The 26,265-nt window shown below is 36.9% G+C and overlaps 1 protein-coding gene across 1 annotated transcript in view; it reads right to left on the minus strand.

Annotated features, from left to right (window-relative positions):
- Window positions 1-26,265, minus strand: part of ROBO2 (roundabout guidance receptor 2) — a 496,976-nt gene that overhangs the window by 81,608 nt on the left and 389,103 nt on the right. Inside the window, exons 8-14 of the mRNA XM_075170325.1 lie at window positions 24,698-24,822; window positions 19,935-20,106; window positions 12,838-13,043; window positions 8,739-8,820; window positions 7,571-7,736; window positions 5,673-5,839; window positions 1,100-1,221 (exon numbers count right to left, since the gene is read on the minus strand). Coding sequence (XP_075026426.1) covers window positions 1,100-1,221; window positions 5,673-5,839; window positions 7,571-7,736; window positions 8,739-8,820; window positions 12,838-13,043; window positions 19,935-20,106; window positions 24,698-24,822 — 1,040 coding nt within the window. The remainder of the gene's footprint in view (window positions 1-1,099; window positions 1,222-5,672; window positions 5,840-7,570; window positions 7,737-8,738; window positions 8,821-12,837; window positions 13,044-19,934; window positions 20,107-24,697; window positions 24,823-26,265) is intronic.

Consider the following 26,265-nt stretch of genomic DNA (forward strand, 5'->3'; position numbering starts at 1 on the left):
TTTCTAAATAATCTTCTAAGAAAGCCAAATTTGTGGGTTACTCTATTTATTCTAATCTGCCCCCTGACCATTGAAATCTGTCAGAACAAGGATGGTGCATAAGCCCCGTAAATATGGCCGAGTTGGGCAAAACCAACAGTAATCCTTGTAATACACAATCTATCACCACACTTCTTATCTCCTGTTGTATAATCCCCTGTACACATTAACCTCTTAGCAATATTACATGTAGAAGAAAAACCCTGAGTCTTGTGAATACCCCTTTTGCAGAATTCATCCTATATAATACAACTGTTTCGGTGACGTGCAGTGCAGTACTATTTCTCTCACTGTTCCACCCGTGTCTCTCCTTCCTCTGAGGCAGATGCCCCAAGAGCAAAGCACTCTTTTCTGGTGTGGAGCACCCTAGGAACTCTCTCTCTCCTTCTACAGTTACAAATCCTTTCCTTTAAGCCTCAGGAAGGGAAACATAGCATTTTGAAAGCCAAATACTATATCAGAAATTCTACCCAGTAGTTTGACCCCTCAAATAGAAATGTTGTTAAGTACTGCCAAAAAGATTCTGGTCTTCTATAATGAAAGGATATCCACTGATTGCGGGTAAGTCTTATGCTAGAAAACCTGATGCTAGATAGCGGATCAGGCATCAGCACCACGTGCTTCTGACCTCACTAGAAGTGCCCTATAGAAAAGCTATTTTTGCATTTTAGGGTCACCAAATAAGAGGGTATTGTCAGAGGTCCCTATGCCTTGAAGTGGAAAGTGCTTTTTCATACAGCAATTTCATGTTGATATTTAACTTTGATTGTTTTTTGACATGCACAGTAATGAGTCCACAGATCAATTATCCTTTAGACTATGGTGTCAAGCATATTCATTTTTATATTTTTCTAGTCAGACAGCTAGCTTGCTTTGAGCTGAACACTGAAGACTCTGAATCTGCCTGACTTGAAAGGGAAACTAAAAAGACCATTTCATTACACATATATATGCCTATATAATGCTTGAAGTCAAGACCGGAGCTTTTCAAGGTAGTAAAAAAATGTAGAGATAAATAGGCAAAATTAAACTACTATTAAGGTAATAATAACAGCCTTACCGTCCAGGTGACTTGAACCGTTGTGGGTGTCAGCACAACAGGATTATGCAGTCGTACAATGACATCTCCCAGTTCTTTCTGGACTTGCCTGTGATCCACACCTTGTGCTGGTGGGCTGATATCTGCCAGGCCAGGCACACACATGAAAGCATTATTTTAATGAGAAGAGCTATATATGGCATCCATAAGAATTACTGAATAGCTTAACAACCCGATTTAAACACCCTTTATAGTATTGTTTTTAAAACAAGAGAGTACTAAGGTTTAAATATGAACTCCAAAGCATATCAAGTAATGCTAACAAGGTAATGGTAATGCCATTCACCTTTAGCTGCTTAGGAAATAATGAAATATAAAGATGTTTAAATGAGTATTCAGACTTGACGGCAAAGTTTTTTTCAGATCTGGTAAGTGATGAGGGAGATGCAATATTCACTAGTTTCAAAATACTCAGATAGTAATAATGTGGCCCAGATGTCTGGAACCAAATTTGTTGGTATAATTGAAGAAAATGAACAGTTTTCTTTTTTATTTTCTTAGAGCATACATGACATTAAGTCATTACATGTTTCCAAACTTTCACTAACCTTCCCCTCTCCACATACCATGCACACAAGAAACCAAACACTAAAAATAGCATTTTCTTCTGCAAAGCAAATTTTCCCTTTACAGATATAGATAACAAAATTTAGTGCAAATATGAAAAAAGAATTAATTTATGAAGCCAAATTGATTCCGATCTAACAAAAGGCCAACAAAAACACTCTAACACAATAATTTTCTCTTCAGGATTATGTCAAAGATTCCTTCAAAGTGTGTGGGGAAACTATTTCTTCTAGTCAAAATCTGAAGGCGTGTGATCACTTAGTATATGTCTATGGAAAACTGTGACTCCATTTCCAGCACCGCATGTAGCCCTAGTACCTAGTCCTTAGGGACCACATTTGGCTTATGCCATTGTGTTAAACTGAATGAAGCAGTATTACCTTTGATAAATAGGAACTGCAAACACAAAATATGTGTCAGAAAAAGGAGAAGGAGGTGTGCAATGTGTCTTTTTAGTGATAGGTCCTGGAAATCATAATTTTCTGTTACATTGCACCAAAAGGAGAATGTTGAGCTATAGCTATCACCTAGCTAATATATCACCATAGTACGCCCCTTCCCTCCATCTTAGACAGAAATGAAGGTACTTTGTAGGAGCCAGTGAAGTCTGGATCCCTTCAATAGATCCTTCAAGGACCTTACAACACCGTTCTTGGTCAACAGTTACAGATGCCCTTACTATGTCAATTGTCTATGTGGATTGCATAATGCCTGTTAGAAATACACATAGTGATTATTTCTGCTGGAATTTGCTTGTAATTTTTCCAGAAGAGGGGATTTGGAACACAAGCACAGATTATATTCAAAAATGCCCAATACATTATGGTCATGTCTGTCTAGGCATCTGTGAATTCTGCTTGGTTTTCCCATGGGATTCACTAGCCAAAGACACTTTCCCTCTTTTTGGATCAACATCATGTCCTTATGAAGAGAATACATACATAAAAGGGTTTTTCCCTCTCTGATGGTCTTAGATATGGGAGTATGCAGCATGTGATTTCTTTTTATCTTCTAAATATTAAAAGAAATAATAGTGCTTTTAAAAATGAAACATTTAAATATAAGAACTGAGTGTGAATCACATGCCTCCAGGTTTTGAAAGAAAGTAGTTTTTGATCATCAATATTTCAACTTCATAATTCTGGATTGTTATGGGTTCTGAGCCACCAATAAACAATATTGCCACAGGCTTCTACTGATATTCAAATGAAAATGGCTCCATGGATCTCCAAAGGGAATATAATCCAAATATGGACGTCAGTGAAGAGCCTGTCTAGCAAATTATGCTAGACCACAAAACAGAGAGATATAATATAATAAATCTGTAAGACAGAAACTCAGACTGGTTTACAGGATGACAATTTATGCTGCTATCCACAAAAAGCTATGATGCCTGGTACAAAATACCTACAGCTACCCATGGCTATATTTTAGGTTATGTTATCCTGTGGTATACAACTAACAAATACCTATATTCCCTCAGGAGATAAGACATTTCTATATAGTGTGTTTGTATGAACTGCATTTCACCATTTTAATGGGACATATGTCCAGAAGTAAGGGAATAACATGGGCTAATAACAATAAGAAATTATGTACATGTGGAATTCTGTTTTCTGGTATGTACACTTGGAAACATATGCATATGTGATGCTTACAGTGTAGTGTCTTGTAATGTCATTTTCACATTACTAGGAGACTCCTAGTCTCAAAAAAAAAAAAAAAAAAAGCAGTTGATCTACCTATAAGGATATTGTCAAGTACTGGAATAATAAAATCAAGACTCAAGCAAAACTGGCTCAAGAAGCTATATTCTGATCACAGTTAAGAGGTTTAAAATGAAATTGGTTATATACTTTCTCTAACCTCTCTTTTAACAGCTTCCAGTGAACTTACTATCAGTTGCTAGTAATTTAAATTCCAGGGCTAGGATTATATATAGTTTCTTTGAAGTGTTTCTTAATATATGGTTTGGTCTGTTAATAATCCAAACAAGAAATCAACTCCTTTCTTAGAGTAACTACTGATTTCTCTGACCTTATTTGATGTAAGTCATATAAGGTAAACCTTCTGAAAGTGCCTGATAGTCTACTTCTAGTCCACTGGTGAAAATATGCATAAAATCCTATTACTTGTATTTGCTATACTTAATACCAGGAAATTAAATGCTCAGCTATTAAAGCTACCACAGACACCTGTTGCAAATTAATATTATATAGCACTGTTATAGCTGCTTTTTTCTTCCTCCATGGCCACTGTGAATAGGCTTTCTACTGTGTGTCAGCTTCTTCTTTGAGCCTGAATTGAATTCAGGCATAATTAGAAATCACATCAAAACATTATGTTAATTTTCAATTGATTTTATGATTTAATTCCATTAAACTGCAGGCTTGCAAAGAAGCTATAAATCCTGTACATGTCTCAGTGTGCTTGACTGCTAAACAGCTTCTGGAAATGGAAGCTGCAACACATGCTGTAGCTAATTAAAAGACATGTTTTTACTGAAATCAAATTGCTTGTCAGTATGTCAGATAAAAAGTCTATTTTTGACACTCAAATGCCAAACAAAGTTGTTTTTTTAACTAGGTGATAAGTTACGCAGACTAAAAGGCTGATGCAATGAAAAGCACGAGTCGCCCTATAATAATGGGAGAGTAAGAAAGAGAGGAAAACTTGTGATACTCTGTGGATAGTCAAGCCATGAAATCCCTGGCCAACTCACTCCTTCAGCTTTTCAGAAAGCAGCTTTGTTTCTCCTTTTACAGCAATGATTACTATTTTGAGGGGATAATGATTAAGGATAGATTTATTCAGGAATAGACTGGGATGAGAGAGGCTGGGTGCGATGGTCATGTGATAAAGAAATACCATCCTACTCTTGTTTCTCTCTTTCCATCTAGGACCAGCAAAGGACCCAAACCACTTACACATGCTAGAGGCTGACACAGGAGGCACTCTCCACGCGCACTTTTATAACTTCCATAAACAGAGACAGAGGATCTCATTCTAAATTAACTGTGAGAGGAGCTATTATTTTGGATTCGAAAAAATTATGATTCAAAAAAATTATTAATACCTGTATTCAGACCTATTTAACACAGAACTACACTCTTTAATGAAGTATTCAAACAATGTGTTGTCAAAGCCAAAAAAATCTGTGCTGTGAAAAGAAATTTGTTTGTGGCAGTTACACGTGGTTAGAGGTTGATGTAATGTGAACAGAATTCAATAGTCAATTCAATAGCAATGGAAGATCACAGCTATCAATTATATCACCACCCTATAAATGAAGAATTTCCCTTCAGCCTTCCCTCTTGGTTTATGCAGCGGATTAATAGAAAGAATTCAGAAATCTAGGTATATAAATAGAAGACCCATACTTTTCTCAGAATAACTTCAAAATATTTTTAGCATGCAGATGCCTTAATTTCCATTAATTCTTTGCCTAAATGTTGGACCAGATTAATCAATACACTACAGATATTTTGGGCAATTCTTTTGATTAAAACTAATGCTAAACATTAAGACTAATGCTAAACGTCTGCTTATGCTGTCTGTCATAAGCACTTGTTATTATAGTATATCCCTATAATAAAAATGGAGAAGTAAGGACATGGAGAGAAAAGATACTGAGGAGAGCATGGTATTCAGGGCACTTTTCAGAAAAGCTTGGGTAACTCACGTTACTGCAATAGAAACCAGGCATGAAGGAGCACACCAAGTCTAAGTGAACTGCAAACCAAAAGGTCTACAATGTACCAAGGATTAAAGAGCTAACCTATCTCTCCTAAGCTCCAGATTGATACAGCAAACATTGGACTATTTTTTATCTTTATTGGTTAAGCTCGATTAATGATTCCTTCAGTCAGAGTGCTAAAGCCAAATGGCCAGACTGACCTATTGGTCAACTCTCAGTTCCTTCTTTCTATTTTAGCTCAAGCACATAAGCCTTAAAAATTACTATTACCTTGTGTTCGGACAGGATCTGACATAGGGCTGGGATCACTCAGACCTTGCGAATTGATAGCTCTCACCATAAACAGGTAGATTGTATTGGGGCGCAGTCCTCTCACAGTGTAGAGAGTAGTCTTCACATGGTTAGCCACTGTTTGCCAACTATTGCTCACAGATTGACTGCAATGAGAAGAGGATTGAAGATTATAGACTAATGCAAGAGAAGAATAAAGAAGTGAAAGGACCTACTTTTGTAACCCTGTATCAAGTTTAAGTACAGGAAAAAGTAGTAAAAACAGGGTAAAAATAAAAATATTTGAGTTAACTCATCAAGACGGGATAAAAAAAAAACCACAGCTGTCAAAAATCTTTCTCCTTTCAACAGAAGCAAAAGCTTTTGCTATCTCTCTAAAATAAATACCTGCAAAAGGAAAGTGTGGAAAGCTGTAAAGTAAACTGGAATGATAAATAGGCCACTCTTGAACGCAAACCTTAGAAAAGAAAATCCTGTTAAAAGAGTAATTTTCTGTACTGCTAAGTAAATTATGTCAATAAATTGTCATTGGAAGAAAAGTATTCTCCTTGAACTAAAATCATACTCAAAGTTACAAAAAAGGTCTGAAAACATGCTTGCAAATGAAGGAATGTATATGAATATTTTTTCTGTCACTACATTTTCCATTGGACATTATTATAATTAGATTACAATCCACTGTATGAAGAGATTTCAAGCGTGATTGTTAAAACAGCTGTTAATGAAAATGCCTAGCTTTTGTTAAAGTTATTGATAGGATGCCATTAAAGCTTATCTAGGGTGAAGTATCACAAAAGTTTAAAGAAAATTTGATTTTATTGTGCTTTGTTTTATGGCATTGATTAAAAAATTCTTTAAATATATTAAAAGGAAAAAGAAAATGGAAAGCTATGAGTTTCACATTGTTTCAATTGTTTCATTCATTTATTTAATGCATAAAGGATAGTACAAGTTCCAGAACAAAACCAACAGTCTGCACATACAGTAATGTTCTTTGCATATTAACATAGGAGGATGAAGCATTATCACTATAACTTCTTAAATTTGCATGCATATGATTTTGACAAATTCTTGCATGAATTTTAATTAAAAGATGAACTAAATTATTTGTCATTTGTTGCACATCTTGATTAAGGAAAACATTTAAAGATGTGCACATTTTTAAGCGGAAGAGTATATTACTGATACACGTGAGAGGTATGGCCCACGCTTAAACAAACTTGCTGAACTGGGGCCCAGGAGTTCTTTCCTACCACATATTAAATGCTGCTGTGTGGAAGGGTGCAGCTGTATTCTCTTCAACCTCAGGCTGCAGGATGAAATCCTAAATTATCAACACTAGCCTTTTCAGTTAAAAGTTTTAATCTATCTAAAACAATAAAAAACAGAAATTTAAAGTGCTTTGACTCTTTAATAGGTGCTGCTTTAACAAGAACAGAAATTAAAGTATGCAGAGAGGCTTCAGGACTATCCATTTATTTTCAGATTATTTGTACTAAGATAGTCAAGGTAACACTGGCCCAAATTATTTGACCTGCAGCATTCCCACAGGAGACACTAACTGATCATCAATGCTAAGGGAAAAGTAACAAATAATGACTTCATTGTCCTGTTATATTCCTGTTGACCTGAAGAAATAGTTAGATGCTCCTCTAATTAGATGCTCCTCTAATTAACCACTTAGAAAAAAGTGATAAATTGAAAGAAAATCAATTTAAAAAATAAGAATCAATGCCTGCCATAGGAGTTGAGTCTTTTAATGAACTTCTAATGATACCTGTAGAGTCCAAAAGAACACCACAATACCAAGAGAACAGCTGGTACCAGGGTTTAAGCCAAATTAGAAAGGAAGATTAAAAGTGGAATAATTCACATACCTAAAAGCCTCAATGATATATGCACTAGCTGGTAGGCTTCCAGGGGTCCCTGGTTGCCAGGACAGGGTGACACTGTTCTTAGTAACATCAGTGACCTGAGGTTTGGATGGTGGCCCAGGGAGGTCATTTATATCGTAATTTTTACTGACTGTTGCTCCACCAGATTCTGTAAGGGGTAAATATAAAACAATTACTGTTTATTCTTGACTGTGTAAATTTGATCAAAGTAGAAGATTAAAAGGAAAAACATGCCAAACATCTGCAAAATCAGCATAACCTATGTTCTTAATCTGTAAAGAACTAAGTCAACAATTGCATTACCACATATATTTTTGGACGAAGAGCTATCATTCTTTAGGTACATACTGAAAGAAAAAACCTGCAAGATATGGAGAAGAATTCTGGAATTGGAAGTTTTGGATAGGACTTTGGCAATGCTACAAAATCATAAACAAAAAAGGAGGAGATGTGGAGAAGAATTAAGAGGAGGCCTAATGAGTACCAGCTGATTCAAGAGCAGAAACAGGTGAAGGGAATTGTGAGCAGACGTGATCATTGCCGGAAGGAAGATATAAGAGAGGCAATGGAGAGAGACAGGGGAGAAAGGTGCAATGGAGAGAGAGAGATGGTAGGGCTGCCCTGTTATGATAAAGGCTGTGCATGTATGCCACAACAGCAAAACTCAAAAGGTTATATATAAATATATAAAAAAAAGAAAAAGGAAGAGTAACAAAAAAGCCCAGCTTTGCTGAAATTTACATAACATATCAAAACCTCAGTTACTAGAAGGCTGAGAAAGTTCCTATATCCAGATCAACTCCAGTACTCACAGAGAACACATTGGACTTTGATAGGACTGTGTAGGCATAATAGTTTTCTTGCCCAAGCCAATTAGTGGACGAATCCACAGTTTACTAATACTCCTGTTTAGAAGAGTTATAGCATACCGCTGTCACTGGAGACAAATACAGATTGTTGCAATGTCAATGGGCATTTAAAGATGATAGCAATGAAATGCAAGGCATGTGAAGGAACCCAGTCTTCCCACCTAAAACTTTTCCACCTCAATCCCAGAATTTTTAGAACGGATTATTTGACTCAGACTGCTCTAATATAGTCTCACTTTCATTTTGTGCCAACTGAAGAACAGCCCCTGGACATCGCTTACCTGTCACCTCCAGCACAGCACTCCAAGATGTCTCCCCACTGGAACTTGTAGCAACACAAGTGTAAGTCCCAGTATCGGACAGCTAGACATAAAAAACAGTTAAGGGCAGTTTTAACAACATTTTAGAATCAGTTGACAGAGTTTACTCTAATTTTCTTTTTCTGGATGTTTCTTGGTAAGAAGGACTTAGCCTACATTTTACACCACACTAGAGAGCACCAGACATTTTCAAACAATCATTTAATGGTGGCTTACTTGTAGAGAACTATAATAAGATTACTTGCTTCTAATACTTTTCTAATTCTAATTTTCATATTGTTAATGGTACCAGTACAGCATGTAAGTGCCACAGAATGGACGTTTTAGGCAGTATCAATCTTTGTATTGGTTACCACAAATGCAGGTGAAATCAGGTAACAATATAACAACAATTAACTTCTTAGAGGATAAAATCTCACCGTTCGTTATCCCATGGTGACCCAGAGATAGAGTTTCCAGTGCCAGGAAGGCTGTTACATCATCTTAGACTCTTATGACAGATGAAGTCATTTCTATACAGGCCACCACACATACAAATACTGTTGCTGAGAGTTAACAGTGGTTCTCTCTACACAGACAGTCCTCCATTTTCAAATGGCAAAGTTAAATCAGATCCTACACCACGCTTACCTTTTTTCTGTTTCACATGGGATTTTATTTCAGGCTTGCAAGGCACTTTGGTAGCAAAACAAATGCATTTGTATAAAACTGTTATGATTCCCTTGTCAGTTCATATATTTCAAATTTATTTGGGCAAACCGTTTTGAATTATATTGTCAATATTAATCTCATTGCTGTATAAATTGTTCTACTGGAAAATTTGCGAAGTGTTTTGCTATTCCTTACTTAAGTAAAGATTTCTAAGACAGGAACTAGTGAAGACTACAGAGGTGGCTGGAAAACGGTAACTTTGCAAAGCACAAAATATACAAAGGAGCCCTCCTACCACTATGTATAAAGCATGGTAATCTGGAGATGGAAGCAGAAGAGGGAGAGTGCTGACTCTAGTGATAAAAGAGAAGAATTATATTCACCATCAGATGACTTGACGGAAATAGGACTGCATTCAAGAAGCTTTATTGGACTTTAAGGAATTGTAATGAGTGTTCTGCTAAATGCAGATTGGCACTGTAGCAAAAGTGCCTATACCTCACTCTTCAAGAAGAACGTCAAGGCAAATAAGTGAGATGCTCTTTAGATTACTTGTTGATATATAATGTAATTGATTTTTAACTTTGTCATGTTTGAATTTTGTTGGTATTTTCTTCAGATAATACCAGTGTACATTCTTAGGGGCAGGAAGCAACTGACTAATGCCAGTTCAATAGTCTGAATGAGCATGACTTGCATTTTGGAAGGTGCTTTTGCCGTGAAATACAAGCAATAATTAAACCCCTCTGACAATGCCTGAGAGACTCAAAATATAGAGGTACTGCTAATGAAATGAGAAAGACTCTTGAAAGGAGTCAGATTTTCCAGATAAGAGTGCCTTATTGCATTCTGAAGTTTTATTTTGTTTCTTCCAAGCTTTTATTAAACATATAATTATGTGATAATGGAGAATATTTCTCAAGGCTATGGTTCGCAACTGCATTTGTGTACTACCGTGACAGATGGTGTATGGCATATTCAATGAAGTATGTGGTATACACAACAGAGTAACGTGCAGAAGGCAAACTCAACGTATAAAGCAAGCTGGAGATGTGCTGCCTCTTGCAAGTTATGGTGAATTATCTAACTTCCAAACTGTGGATGGATTAGATACAGACATAGTGTATTGATAATTCAATTATTTATACTTTTTTTGCGCTATGGAAAAAAACAACAGGGGAGGTGAATGGAAAATCTTTGCTATTCAGTAAAATAAACAGTTTTCTTCCTTAGTTAATGCAGGTGTCTAAATCTGGTGTGGTACATTTCTACGGAGCAGAAAGGAGTTTTCCATCAGTGTCGACCTGTCTGAAAGGTACTGAGTGAACGATGTATGTGAGTTTTTAGTTGTCTTCCTCAGAGCATCTGGGAAGATTGGCTCATCAGAAAAATCTCTAGGTTCATGTTTATGACTGTGGCCCATGGTTAACTGTTGACTGCTGCAGACTCCTGAATAGTTTGATTTACACATGGAAAGAGAGTTACATAGCAGAAGAGGATGGTCTCAAAGGTTTAAATAGCAGTGGCTTATCTTTACCCACATCTTGAAATCTTTTATAATTGCAATAATGATTATTATTTGTGAAGGGAGGAGAAGGCTGAGGACATGTGGGTGATAAACATTAGTTTGTTTTGAAGTCAGGTATGTAAAAATATTTCATGGTCATTTTTTGCTTAGGAAGTGTTGCTAGTCCTTGCCCAAGTAGATCTGAGAGAAAAGATAAACATTCCAGATTTAAATCCATATTGAATTCATAAAAATTGCAAGGTACAGGAGAAATTTGGTTTTTACAGTTGTGTGTGGTTTTTGTTCTTAAGTCTGAGTCAAACAGTGCACATTACTGCAATCACGGGGTTTATAAAAAATGTCTTTCTGAGCCTTTAAGGAAAATTGGTTACTAGTGAATGAGCCACTTAAGGATCAATAAAAGCTTCATGTCTTTCAAAACCACGTTCACTACTAATACTGTTTTCCTCTCCCCTTGCAAGCAATTTTTTTCCTTTCGTTTACAGACCTTGTGCTTCTAACAGTGGGATTAATGCGCTGGCACGATTCAGAACCAATTTCATTGTTTGCATAGCTGCATGTAGACAGGTATCCCAGGAGCTTCTGCCTCATGGACACTCCACAGAAGCCCATCATCGATGACTGAAAGTTTGTCTGAAATCACTAAGCTTCCACCTTTAATTGCCGCTTTCTAACACTACTGGGGAATCTTGACTATTCAAGCGCACTCTTTAATCCGGCTCTACAGGAAAAATGCATTAACCTTCATGGCCTAAACCTGCCTTCAGCCCAGGGAGGAAGGATAAATTGTTTACTCGAGGAAAGCTAGCATAAATTTTTTAATAAATTCCATTTTGTTCCCAGGAAGTTAACAATTCATCTACGATCACTGATGAGATGGTATCAGAAAACAAAACTGCACTTTATGTCTTGTCCATGTAGCTATGTTTATTGACATTTTTTTGGATGGCAAAGCTAAGTTCAGAAATTACTGTTGATGAAATTAAATGGTTTCTGAAATTGTCTTTAAGTTCTTGACAAATAATTACATTTACCTTACTATTTTTTCATATACATGCTTGTTCACATACACACAAACAACTATGTATTTTTATCTTTGAACAGGGAAAAAATTAAAAGCCCAAACAAAGACTAGTGATGCAATTTTTATCAACAGAATCTGACATTATACTATTTGGAACATTATAAAATTTCTTTGCAGTTTTAAGATATCGTATTTTCTCACGTGTCAAAATGTAAATATTATGATAGGCATTTCGTTTTGAACAGAAATCCATCTGGATATGACTGCATATATGTTACAGTATTAGTTGTCTTCTCCTATCTGCAGCCCTATGGAACATCTCCAGCAAGCATAACATTGGAATAATCAGCCAGCTCAAGGCTGCCAAGACTCATTGATGGAGAAGGTGCACGGCCAAACCCTGATGAACTCCAGAATCACTTGCTAGCACAATAGCTCCTTGGAAAATGATGATCAGGTGTTGAAAATGAACTGCTCTAAGTTTTAACAGAGACAACAGGGCAATGGCTTCATTGTAAGACCGACTGAAAAGATAAGGAAGGCCTGTCTTTTTACATGTCTATCCGTCCCCAACTCATGTGTTTTATTGTAACATACGTAAAATTTTAAATATCAATACTATTTTTAGGGAATTCTAATAGAAATATCTGGTGCTAGTTTGGCTCTTCTTTTTCCCCCCCGGCTTCCCTACACAACGTCAAAGAATGAAATAGGATGTGGACATGCTGAGAATTTCATAGTAAAAGAGATAATTAAATTAATTTTGAAGACAACAGACGGCAAGACAGCAGAACACACCAACAGCTCAAGACTAGCCATGTACCTCTTGTAGCACTTGTTTTGTTATTGCTACTCACCCGCAGAGTTTTAATCTGAAGCGTCCCCTGATCTTGTATGGATGTTCGAGGGTCTCTGCCCAGGAAGGTGAATCCTTCTTTTAACCAGCTGATGACAGGAAGGGGGTCGCCGGTTGCCTTGCACTTCAGCAAAGCTGTCCCATCCACTGCCAGTGTCTGATTGACTGGCCCCTGGAGGATGATGGGTGGAGGCCTATCTGTCAAGACTAAAGAGTAACACACGCATTGGCATCCACACCTTTAATGACTCCCTGCTGCAGTTAGCCCTTTCCTTGTCACAGTACCAATTTTAACCGACTAGTTTAAGTTAGCCTCAAAAAGGCTAAAAACATTATTTTTGGAAGACCCACAGATACATGTCAACAATTAACAGGTATATTTTAAAAGTGTTTTTGTAGGAATTTTATTTCACCACTGCAAGATAACACCTAGATATATAAAATTTTGTTAGCAAAGATCATCAGACTCATTTAATTAAGATAGGATGAAAATTAAGACCTTGATCTAGAAAAGAACTGAGGTACATCTCTTATTTCTTCCAATTTAGGAAAGCACTTAAAGCACATGTTTAATGACACATCAAAATGTGCTTAATTGCTTACCTGATTTAGGGCCTAAAAGAAAATCAAAGATCAAAGTGAAACACTGTAGCCATTCTAGCATAGGTACCAACCACATCCCCCATTCACGCTCAACTCGCAAGTTTTCATCAGCAAAAATATCTAACAATAATACAAAACATTTTCATAATGTGACTGATGTAAATGATTGTACCACTGTTTCCAGTGCAGAGAAATTCAAACTCAATCAAGCCATTTAACAGCTTACTTATCAAATCATTTCATCACCTTTTAAAGCCATGAACTTCCTCTATTCTTTTTCCCCTAATAATTTACATTTGCATGCTTGAATTACTGCTTAAAGGACTCCGTAACCAGTGAACGAGTGCATGACTGCGTATAAACCTCATTCCATGACCAGTGGGATATCTTGAAGTTGAGGTAAAATGCTCATGTTCGCTTTTCTTGAAAGACCAATTTTTCATAAATAATTCTGCTGTTGAACCTATTCTCTGAGGCATCTGTTAAGAGGCAAAATATAACTCTCTGTTTTTAAAGAATGTGTTTATACAAAATGAATGTGAAATACTTGAATACAAACAAGGCTGACTCTCATGTAAAATCAGTATAACAGAACTGAGAATCATTTTTATATATTTACCTGCCACACTGCTGCTGTTTTAAATCTTTGAACAACTGAACAAATACACAATTGGTATTAAATATTGTAACAGGCAGGATTAGCTCCAAAACCAGTGTAGGTTAGCCTGCCTCCCCTGATGTCAATTGAGTTTGAATCATTTATTCTAACTGAGAATCTGGAGAAGGAATTCATTATAGTCCATACACAACACCTGACTCTAACAATGAAGTGAAAATAAATTATTGTGAAACAATATGGTTTCTGTTGTATTTGAGCTGTTTGAGATGCAAACCTCTGAAACCTTCAACAGATCCAAAGCGCTTTCATTATGTCATTTAATAAATAAAAATTATTAGGGAGATGTTAGTGGTACATTTCATACCTAAAATAATTGTTTCTGAAATTGTAACATTGCAAAAATACTAACTACCTTCTTTTGTTAACAAGATACACAAAGGATAGAATCATTAGTATTAGTAGCACCTTGAGGTGTGAGTTCATCACATTTATTGAAATTGAAACTGAAAACAGAAAGCCAATACAGATTATTTATTAACACCAGAACATGAAAGCTATTTTGGAAATTCTGAAATATCACCCACTGAATGCAGAGATAGGACAGGAAACACTATATTACAAGAAAAGAGAAAATGTAATGCATTTTCACCTTGATATGAAATTTTTGATCTCATTAAGGTTCCTTATGACTACACAGTTCAGCCAAAACTTGTTCTCAGCTCATATCTACTATCAGCATACCTGCAGCACGAGTATATTCAAATGAAAACTTAGCTGTGTAAGTTTTCATTTAGATTTTATGTAAAACAGCAAATCACAGTTTTCTAGGTAGCTAAAAATTAAGGAAAAAGAATTACTTAAGTTACTAACTATTCTATTGCAGTTACTTGCTGCATCTAATTGCCTTTCGTATGTGTAGCAATGTAGGTATTTTCAAAACCTACTGCATTACAGATATTGTTCTTTGGCATGTAATTAGTTTTTTTACAGCTCAAATGAGGAGCTCATAATCCTTTAAATAGCTCTGATCAATAGTGTAATTGAAAGTCTCCTGGCCAGAAGGAATCTTCATTTTCAAGGGTGTTATGGGTGAAAGACCACTACAGGTTTCCATGACACTAAGGCTAAAGGTTAAATGAACACTTAGGGTTTCCACTGATCTGTGAACGACTGTATTGTCTTCACAACTATGACTTGTAAATCTTCTCTAAAACCTGTATACGTGCTTGTATTCCTACTATATAGGTCTCCTGTACAAGGATTCAAAACTCGGTTAGGAGTTTAAAAAGATATATCATAAGCATTCTGAAGAACAGAGAGATAATGAAAAATATCCACAAAAAAAGTTGGGGGTTTTGTTAGTTTCTTTTACAACGTTTTAATATTTTAGTTAAATTTTACGTTGTTTTCTCCTAGCAGGAAACTTTTATATCCATTCTACAGAAACATTTTGTGTGTCTAAAATATATTTGCATAGTAAAAGAGAAGTTGATTTCAAAATATATTCACATATTTTGGTAACTGAAAAATTATCAGATTCCTTTTGTGATAAAATGCAGCTTAAATTTTCAGCAGAGTATCAGAAAAGAACAAATTATATTTGTTAATGAACAGTTTATTCACTACAAATGCAATTTGGATCAACTGAAACCATGTTTACATTTGGGTGGAATTTGGTCAAATTACAACAGGAAATTAAAATAAGAGAACGACAAAATGAAGTCTTTACTTTGGCACCTCCAAAATCAACATTTCAAAGGTTTTCCTGACGAATTAATGGGTAAAATCAGACACAAGTCACAAAATTCTCATGACGAACACTAGCATGATAGGGCAGGGTGCTCTCCTGAGAGACCAACCCTTCCTCTGTCTTTTTTGTGGAAGAGCTTCACAGGAGGCTGTGAAGTTGTTCTGAATCTCTCCTGTTTGAAACTGTCACACTTGCTATAAAACATGTAATATATTTTTGATAAGGGACAGGAATTATGGTTGCCAGGTTTGCAGATGAGTAAACTGTGAGTGATATTAAATTCTTTCAGGAGGATTTGAGAGAGACATATCCCAGAATATTCATTAGACCTATCGTCAAAAAATTGCAGAGGAGTTTGGGAAAAATGCCTTAAGTGTCTATTCCAAATCAGTGGAGAGGGAGCTGTTGAGGTATGCTGCCAACTCCTTCTCTCCTTTTTCCCTTTTTTTTTTTTTTTTTTGGACATCTGTTCTGAATTCTCCTTGCAGGTCCAGCCTTTTCCTTTCATTCAAAACCCCAGAAATGTGATCATTTTAATTAATTGAATATCCTAAAACATTTCATTCTTATGCCATCCACTGGGGGAGGTTAAGCTTGCTGCTCCATTCCAATACTCATCCTAAACTGCAACTGCTTGGTAAACTAGCACTAATAGGCTGATCCTACAGTTGAGCGTGCAGTGGTCAAAATTTGTATTAATACATTGTCCTGGTTTCGGCTGGGATGGAGTTGATTTTCTTCCTATTAACTGGTATAGTGTTTGTATGTAGTATGAGAATAATGTTGATAACACACTGATGGTTTAGTTGTTCCTAAGTAGTGTTTACGCTAGTCAAGGATTTTTCATCTTCCCGTGCCCTGCCAGGTGCGCGGGGGGGCTGGGAGGGAGCGTGGCCGGGACGGCTGGCCCAGCTGGCCAATGAGCTATTCCATACCATATGACGTCATGCTCAGCATATAAGGCTGGGCAAAGGAGAAAAAGGGGGGGACGTTCGGAGTGATGGCGTTTGTCTTCCCAGGTAACCATTACGCCTGATGGACCCCTGCTTCTCTGGAGATGGCTGAACCCCTGCCTGCCGATGGGAAGTAGTGAATGAATTCCTTGTTTTGCTTTGCTTGTGCGCACAGCTTTTGCTTTCCCTATTAAACTGTCTTTATCTCAACCCATGAATTTTCTCACTTTTACCCTTCTGATTCTCTCCCCCATCCCATTGTGGGGGAAGTGAGTGAGCGGCTGCATGGTGCTCAGTGGCCGGCTGGGGTTAAACCATGACATACGTATAAATAATGACTAGATTAGGAGAAACTGAGATCTTCTCCAAAATACTCTGTGCATGATGGATAAATTTATGGAATAAATTACTAATTGTAAACTATTCTTTTTATCTTGAGCATGGACGTAGTTAGATGGAAGCATTCGGTTTATTTGCATGATCTGTCATTTTAAGACTGTGAGCTGCATATTCACTTCTTGAGTTTGAAAGGATTGCTAAGATTGTCTCAATTTTTAAAATTATTTTGCTTTTCCAGATGTGCGTTAGACAGTGGATTATACGATAGCTTTTCAAGAAAATAGAAGATTTAAATTTCAAATACACTGATGGCTCTTAGCACAGTCTATAATCAGCAAAATTATCACTCAACTCAGCACATTTCATCACAGCTAGTAATCTCTTCTCATATGAACACTTGAGTTAAAAATATTTCTAGTAAAGACTTGTAAGTGCAAAAATGTAACAACTGAAACACTGCTATATATGGTATAATTAAGCACTTGTTTTTCTGCACATGACATATGTTTTCATTCTGTATTGGAACTTCAATTGGATCTAAATTACTCTGGATCAAACAAAAATGTGTTCAAAATGAAAAAGATGGCTCGCCACTATTATTAAATCATTAACCAAACAGAAAAATTCTGGGCTATGAAGTAAAACTGAAATCACCAGCCAAAAACTAGAACACTAATGCTTAAGTATATAGCTAGCATGCACAGTGTTTATCTTTTATTATATTTTTAAAACCATTAAATTAGATTTCCCTACTGATAAAAATCATTAGCTTCCATAACTTCTGCTCAGCATCAACCAAAACATTATTTAGACATTTATGGTTAACTTCCTAACTGAAAGCAATTAAAAAAATATCTGTGATCTAATGGTACATTTATTTATATAATCTCAGTTCCCCAATATTGTTCTGGCACTTTTCTCCTGACCTCACCTGCCCTTTGATTCAAGGATGAAATGGTATTTCTATAAAGCAACCTTGTATTATTTCATAATGATCATGCTGACAGTAGGTTCTGGAAAGCGTTTGAAGAACGCAGGCCTTGCATTCCTTGAGCAGCAGAGCCACCAGTTAATGCTTTCTCTAGCAATATGGAATGCACACAGCCTTTAATCAGAATTAATTGTCATTGAGTTTGCATTTTAGCACGGACATCTTTCTGAGCTTTCTGTTGACTTGTTAAATAAACTAATGAAAATTCCAAAGAGGTCATTAGGATTTATTTTTTTTTTTCCCACACACAAAACAGATGAAGATGGACCACAGGCCTTGTCTGTCAAAAGGAAGAATTTCTCATCACTAATATCCTTGAACCTGATTTGATCCTCTCGGCCCCTGTTGCAGTAAATCTGTACAGCATCAGCAGGTGCAACCATTAACAGCTCAACGTCCTCTTAGCCAATGTTTGTGTGTTCTATTTATTCCAATCACAGTCATGGCATTGAATCACCCAGCGCTATGGACAGATATTAAAAAATACTGCCTTTCCATTAATTTTAAATGACCTTTTAATCTACATTTAAATTTGAATTGAATGAAAATGCATCATTTTGTCATAGACCATGAGAGAAAGGTCTTAAGAGAGACTGCAGAGCAAAGGTTAGCCTTTAGTCTCCAGAAACTACTTTACAGAAAAGCAATGTGCTTGTAAAGATGCAAGGATAAGGCAGAAATTATCTCCCCTTGTCATAAAAATATAGACAGCTTTTGGAAAACAAAGAAAAGGCATCAAATTAATGCTCAAACCTCTATAACATGAGTCTGAACCTCTCTACCTGTCACTTGTGATGAATATGCTCTTGTGAAAAGCCAGATTATTCAGAATTAGACATCTTTTCAAACTTTCATGGTGCAGGCAGGTCTCTAAGGGAACAGTAAAAGTAGACCTCTGCATATAACAACAGTTTTAATGGCAAAAATTCATCAAAGTCTGTCAGAAGATATTTAATGAGTCAGTTAAGGAATAATGATGCCGGGGAATGCAACAATCTCCTAGTATAAGAGGAATTCTGTTGTTTTCTTCACTAACATTAAAGAATGCATGCTGCCTTCTATCCACAATGGGGTGAAAAGGGATATCAACAGGATTCCTGACATATGAAAAGGATTCATGTTTGTAGATGGAGTAGGGTAAACTTCAAGGCAGGATAACTTTCAAATCCAAAATTTTGAAATGGAAAGCATTGAGACAGATCATGTAGTGCTTTTCTTTTCCTTTCCTGAAAACCCTACCTACGTATTTACATGTCTGTTTTCACATCTAACCATAGTGAGAAATTCTTAGAACACAACTCTGAGGTAAGGAAATATCTTGGTGCCTTATTGCCACAGGGACTAAAGGGCTACATGCTGTAGCTGTTCTAAACCAACAGTACTCCGGTAAGTTCAGGGCAACTGTGTTGATTTAATTGAGCTAAGGACACATCCCCAAACTAGCTTCCTAAGATAATACTGAAGACTGGGACTGAGGTGGGAATTGAGCCCAACTTTTCTGCACCCCAGTTCACTGCTTTAATCACAAACCTATTCATTCTTCACAATATTTTTTGCAGTCCCATCTTAGCTCTAGTGAACCAAGAAGCTTGCTTTCTCACCAAGCCTATTCTAAGCTGGTTTGTACCTTGTTTGTATCATTAAGGAACTTCCAGAAAGCAAGCTGGACTTCAATGCCTTTTTGATACCATCGAGAATTGCACAGAGACCCTTTTTTCATTGTATTTTCTGTAGAAACTTGTCTGTTTACCTTGTATGAATTATGTGATCTCATATGCCTTTATTTACACCACTTTTAAAATACTTTTGACAGGAAAAAACACTAGGAATTTCTATAGCTCACCATCAGTAACCTCCAGCTGAGCCTTTGCTAAAATGCTTCCAGCAACCGTCAGTGCTTGACAAATGTAGTAGCCTGCATCAGACCGCTGAATGTTGGTAATAGTGAGGTCTCCAGTTGGTGACACTGAATACCTGCTGTTGGGTTGGAGAGGCTGGTTTGGGAAGAGTAGATTCTGCAAAGACAATTCATCTCACATCAATTCAAAACACAAAAGCACCACTTTTCCCTCAGCTAGAGAGACAATGTTTTTTCCTTCAAAGTACTATATATAAACCAGAAGAAAAAGTAAGTGTGGTTATGACTTTATGAACACATAGAGCTAGCTTTCCCTGCCTTGGGCAACTTGCAGTTTAAATTAGAAACAGTCCTTTGACAGCACACAGTGGTGTGCTCTGGCTGGGGGTCTAGGCGAGGAGAAATTTTCCAACAATTGCACTTGAGTGATTTGTGTTTGTGACACATTCATCTTCATTCTGAATTTAATTGTAATAATATACTTAGTTGGCTGTCAAACCAGTAGGATACAACGCTACAGTAAACATTAGAAAACTAGCAGAAAGAATTGAGTCCTGGAGACTTGAGGGAGCATAGCACTATTGTTTGGCTGTGAACATGTTCTGGTAAGTAAGAGCATGGCACAGAAGGAAAGCTGGGAGGAAGATACAAACAGATCATAAAGTAGGAGAAGCTGGCAGAGCATGAGATCTTAAAGGAGAAGTAAAAGGAAATTAAAACTGAGATGTACCAAAGGAGAAAAGCAACATGGAGCCTTGAGGGTGAAGAGAAGGGGTATAAATCTGATGTGGAAATCATCAGAGAGGAAAAATAATTTCATGTAGGATAAGACATCAGTTAGCACAAAACAGGGACATAGCTTTTGCCTTTGGGCTGGATTGGAGAACAGAGAGATGTCAATAAGAATAACTGGAATGGATGTAGCAGTCATTGCATATGATGAAGGACTGAATGAATCAATAATATAGAAAAGGACAGAAAAGCTTTTAGTGGTGAGGGCTGTGTTTTCAAGGAAAAAGTTATACCGCCTGGCACAGCTCTTGACGTGAATAAAAAAGAACAGGAAAAGGGAGGCAATGTGAAAGGTCAGCAGCATTGCCCAATGAGACAGAAAGGGGAATAGATTAAACAACAGTAATTCCAGTCTGGCTTTTATGTGAACTCAACAAGCCTCTCTGAAAAATACAATCATTTGTATCAGGAATACCCCAACACACCGTTACCATGCTGTGATAAGTTTTCAGTCATTACTGCAGCTCTGTATAGCTCTGCTGTGCTTTCTAATGATGACTCTACTAACTTTTAAGCTTGTCTATATGGGCTAAAAAAAAAATCTGAAAGTATAGAGTAGGGTATTAAATGAATTTTCTGTAGATCTGCTTCTTCGTCAGTAGACCTTAATGGTTTAAAAAAATGATTTGGAACTGACAAGCAACAAACTTGGATTTTAAAAATTCTGCTTTGAAGTGAAACTCACGCCTTTATCTCTGTGGTTTTGGCAATAAAAGGAGAGATATACTTTAAATAAGATCCAACACTCCAGGTATCCTTACAATTGTATTAACCTACTAGGCTACTTGTCACCCTAGGGGGAGTCTTTCCCCTTACCCCCTTTCAATGTCAATGTTCAAGAAATTTTTCACAGCATATTTTTCCTCAAAAATCAATATGCACCCAGTAAACATGTCAGATCCAATAAGAAGAAAAGTGTGAAAATTCTGAAACAATTTCAGGTTACGGCTAAGTGGGTCTTGAAAAATTGCCCTGTTTTCTGAATTGCCATGAAACTTTCAGAATAACCTCTGTCTGGGACAGATACCTACCTAAAGAGGGTATTACGAAAACTCCACTAAATTTTATGAGAAAGCAGAGAATTTTGATATGGTTGAGCTTGACTCCATTTGTCACTCATTACGCAAAGTGGAAAAAGAAACACAACATAAAAGACAGTGCAAGGATCAAGCTCCCAGTTCTTAAGAGGAAAAAGATCCAGAATCCTCTTCATCACTGCATTAGAAAGGGGAGGTTACCCTTCTTTTTGTCATCAGCATGGGCTTATCTGCTCTTGAGAGGTACCACATCCCAGTGAATATTCCACACTTCAGGAGGAGCTGATCAGTCTCATGACTCCTCCCTTCAAAGATCAGATAACTATGACTTATAACTTGTCCTAAATTACAGTACAACCCATTTAAAAATGTTTTTACAATTTCACTGTTTTAATTAGCTGTCGGGTTGCTCATCTGGGCAGTACAGTGGCATGCTGGGTTGCAAACAGGGGGACCAGAGTCATCCCTGATGTAATACCACTGAATTTATCTCAAGGAAGAATTTAATCTAGAGAGTCTAAAGGTTACACATGCCCTGCCCTGGTGCATTTCATTGGCGGGTGGCTGTTAGGCTCTGGGGAAAAGGCTATGGAGTACAAAGGACCAACTGTTTATGCACAAGTTGGCACAAAAAATTACTCAGGAGGGAACAGCTCCCCTCCCTTCCAGCTGGTTGTGCTCAGAAACACAGGATCGAGAAATGGATTCACAATGAAAAATGCCCTACAATTACTGGAGTGGGATAACATGACTACATAACATTACTCTGAACACTAACAGTGGTGCTGCAAACAGTTCCTCAAGTAAAAGCAGAAGCAAGCATTGTAAAACCAAGCCACAACTTATAGCCAGGCGTGCAAAGGTGAAAAGTCATGTATGTTCAGTGGACAACGCCTAATTTGGCCAAAATACCATCCATCAGATTTGTATGATGATATATAGTGCGTGGAAACTCACCTATCCTATGGCGTCTCATTGCAAAATCTCGCAAGTTGTATATTGAGATGGTAACGTTAACCTGTGTTACTTCACTGATGCTCAGTTAAGATTAACGTGAGGATGTAGTGAATCACGTTGAGCTATGTTTCAAGGTTTGATTATAAACCATGTAGGTATCAATTTTTACGGTGCATTTATTTGCCAAAAAAGACCATTCTAACCCTCAGGGATCTGGTTCTCAATACGGTAATTAATTTTCCAGGTTTGTAATTAAACAGTTTCAACATGATACAATCAGTAGGTAATAACGTTCAATTAAAGACACAAGATGCATTTTCACCTTAAAATGTTTTTACCCTTGAAGTGATACCAATGGAAGAGGATAAAATAGAGTATTAACACTTTTCAATTACGCTAAATGACTTTAATCCTGCAAATGATGTTCTACTTTAATTAGAAGCTCTTCTCTTTATTACAGCATGATGGATGTCCACTTTATTAGATTCAAGTGTGACACTATAAGCTCACTTTACATAAACATTACCATGTTATTAAAATGCTCTACAAGGAAGGGTTTTGAAATGTTTGCTAGCACATCAGTACTTCCTACTTTAATTTCAATATGCTATTCTACTTTCCCCTTGGAACAATTTTCACCTTAGTGAGACTCACAATACTGTGTTTTACCAGATGTGAACCATGGAGGCTAGATCTAAGGTTCTCTGAGTAATACACTGAAAGAAACACACTGAAGACTAAGCTTACACTCACACAAGCTTACACTCATAAAGTAACAGTGTTGTATCTTTGTAAGCCACAAATGCAACAGAGCACAAAATGCTGTCAGCCTTGGTCCTGTCATTCTGGACTAGTTATCTGACCTTGTGAGAAGGTGAAGCAGAAGCAGGTGGGCCAGAGCAGGAGATCTGCGATTCAGTTCTTATTCTGCTTTTTAACAGAGGTGGTACATACAGTGCCTCCAGATTAGACAAAAGGCACAGCACAGTGTGGATACTTGAGTTAACTCACTCATATCGCCATATGGGAAAAGGTAGACAGGGCTCTGGAAAGACTAATTTAGCCAATGGAGAAGGGTACGTTGTATAAATACATAGACAGACGTCAGGCTTCATGACAGGCTTCATCAGGGAGCTGCAGAAGGCGCTGTCCTTGGGCATCCATTTGCCCCTTTTAATCTTTTCTCAGGTGCAAAAGAGAATATGGCACATAGTTTACAGTGTTCAAATTTAACATACTAACAACTGCACGTTGAAAGTGAGAAGGACTGACTTCTGCCGTAACATAGTGCCAATACCGCAACAGCAGTAAAAAAATGTTATGGCATGACATTCAAATATTAAGCTATAGAAGTTAGTATTGGCTAATGGCAACACTGACTGCTACATCAGAAATTTTGCTTTCAAAAAAATGACAGTAAGGATCAGGGAAATATTTCCAAAACTGGATTCGGAAATTTCCTGAGACAATTTTACTGAAGAAAGCATCTGCGTGTTCAAAACCTACATCTGTATGCACTATGAGAATATGTCAATGCAAATCAGCTTACTAGATATATATTTGCTTGATCATGTCTAGACAGGTTGTGAACTGTAATTACTGACTCTGATTAGTTAAAAATTGAGTCATACCTTTTTTATGTACTGTGTTTGTCTCACCCACCTGTTTGTTGGGGACTTCAGAATGAAAAGTCTTTAAGATATATACTATTGCTTTCTATATGTTTATTCAGCACCTAGCACAAGTTTCACCAACTTAAATGGCCTTTGAGTTCTTCACAATATTAATATTTAAAAAAAAATGGCAACAAAGATGTCAGTAGAGGATAGTGATAGTTTAAAAGACAAATTCCTGTGAAAGATTAAAAGAATCTGTGAAAGGTAATATAAATAATATTCCTAAAATTTAACAATATAACTATCTAGAAAGGCTTGAAAGACTTGTGGGGAGCTTATAACTTACCTGGCTTCCTTCTTTTTGCCAGAAAACAGCTGGTTGGGGATTTCCTTTAGTTTCACAAGGAAAAGTCACTGTTCGACCCTGGGCTACAATCTGGTCTCGTGGTCTCACCACAAACTGTGGGGGAGCTACAATGTAAGAAAAACCATGGTGTAAATTTAGGATATTTTGCAAGGGGGAGATGAGGACTATTGAAGGAAAGAGACAACATTATGGAGATTTGTTTTATGCCAGAGGACGTAACACCAGAAACACTAATTAGTATAAACAGAACTAATATATAAACAAAAACAACAACAGCAACAAAAAGAGCAGCAGTATCAGTATGTGATATCCCCATGTGATTTTTTTTGTAAAAAAAAAAAAAAAAAAAAAAGGAAAGAAACATTACAACCATACATGCTAGAGTAAATTCTGATCACAATAAATGTTAAGGAGCAGCAGTCAGGTGTTTATGATGCCGGCTCTGGATGTATTCTGCCTTTCGTCTGGGCAGATATCAGCACTCTCATACCCTCTACAGTTCACAGAGATTGTTGTTGTGCTGGCGCTATCCTGTATTGCAAGGTATGAATTAGTATATACAGATTGCCTTTTTCAGTCTGCCCATCTAGACTTTTAAAAATTATTGAGAAAGAAGAGGAGGGTCTGGATGACAGCAGGACAGAAGTTCAAGAGCTCCCTCCCTTCTCTTAGAGGTAGTGTGGTTAAGAATGGAGTGGAAAGGAGAACTTGCTGTAAGAAGAATGGTTGCTAAAACAACACAAACCTGGGAGATCCAGATTTCAGCTTGTCTAAAGACAAGAAAGAAGCAAGAGTTGAAGACTTAGTGAGCAGCAGCGAGCGGTGAGTAAGAAGGAATAGGTATTCCAGGAGATCAGGAATAGAAAAGGAAAAGAAAAAAGGAGAAAGTGGAGTTAGAACAAGAAAGATGAACCAGGACTGGCTATGTTTTCAAGTAGATGGCATTAACAGTGTTCAGACATAGGGGACCAGGAAGCACAGTCAGAAGTGAACAATTTCTAAAAGAGAGGTGTAGTTTTACTTGTCTGGGAGTATTGATGGAGAATAGAGAGCCAATGTTTAGTGGGAATAAGAAGGGAGAGAAAAAGTGTTAATGTGCAAAGGAAAGTGGGGAAGAAGCAGTGCTGGAGGATTTGAGAGAAAAAACTTGACATCAGTGACTATGTTGAGCATGATGTGATAAAGCAAATGACTGTTCTATGCATGACATGCAAACCTTCCAGTCTTAGTTCAACACTGGAATTCACTGGAATTGGATTTATACAATTTGGCATATCTAAAAAATGTAAGCCGTGTCTCCAAATATTCTCATCAAAAGACTAGCTAACTTTTGGGGCAGGCTGAAGAAGGGCACAACATAATAATAAAAAACCCCACATTAATTTCCTTCTATTCCACTATTGGTTTGGTGGTTGTGGAGAGGGATGGTTTAGGAACACTAAGCTTTTAGGTAAACAGAATTTAAGTGTTTTAGAAAACCATATTTTCACCATTATAATTACAAACTATTTAATTAGGCACAAAGAGCAATCAAGACCCAGCTTCCG

This window comes from Calonectris borealis, chromosome 1 (genome assembly GCF_964195595.1).
Source record: "Calonectris borealis chromosome 1, bCalBor7.hap1.2, whole genome shotgun sequence".
Taxonomy (NCBI): Eukaryota; Metazoa; Chordata; class Aves; order Procellariiformes; family Procellariidae; genus Calonectris; species Calonectris borealis.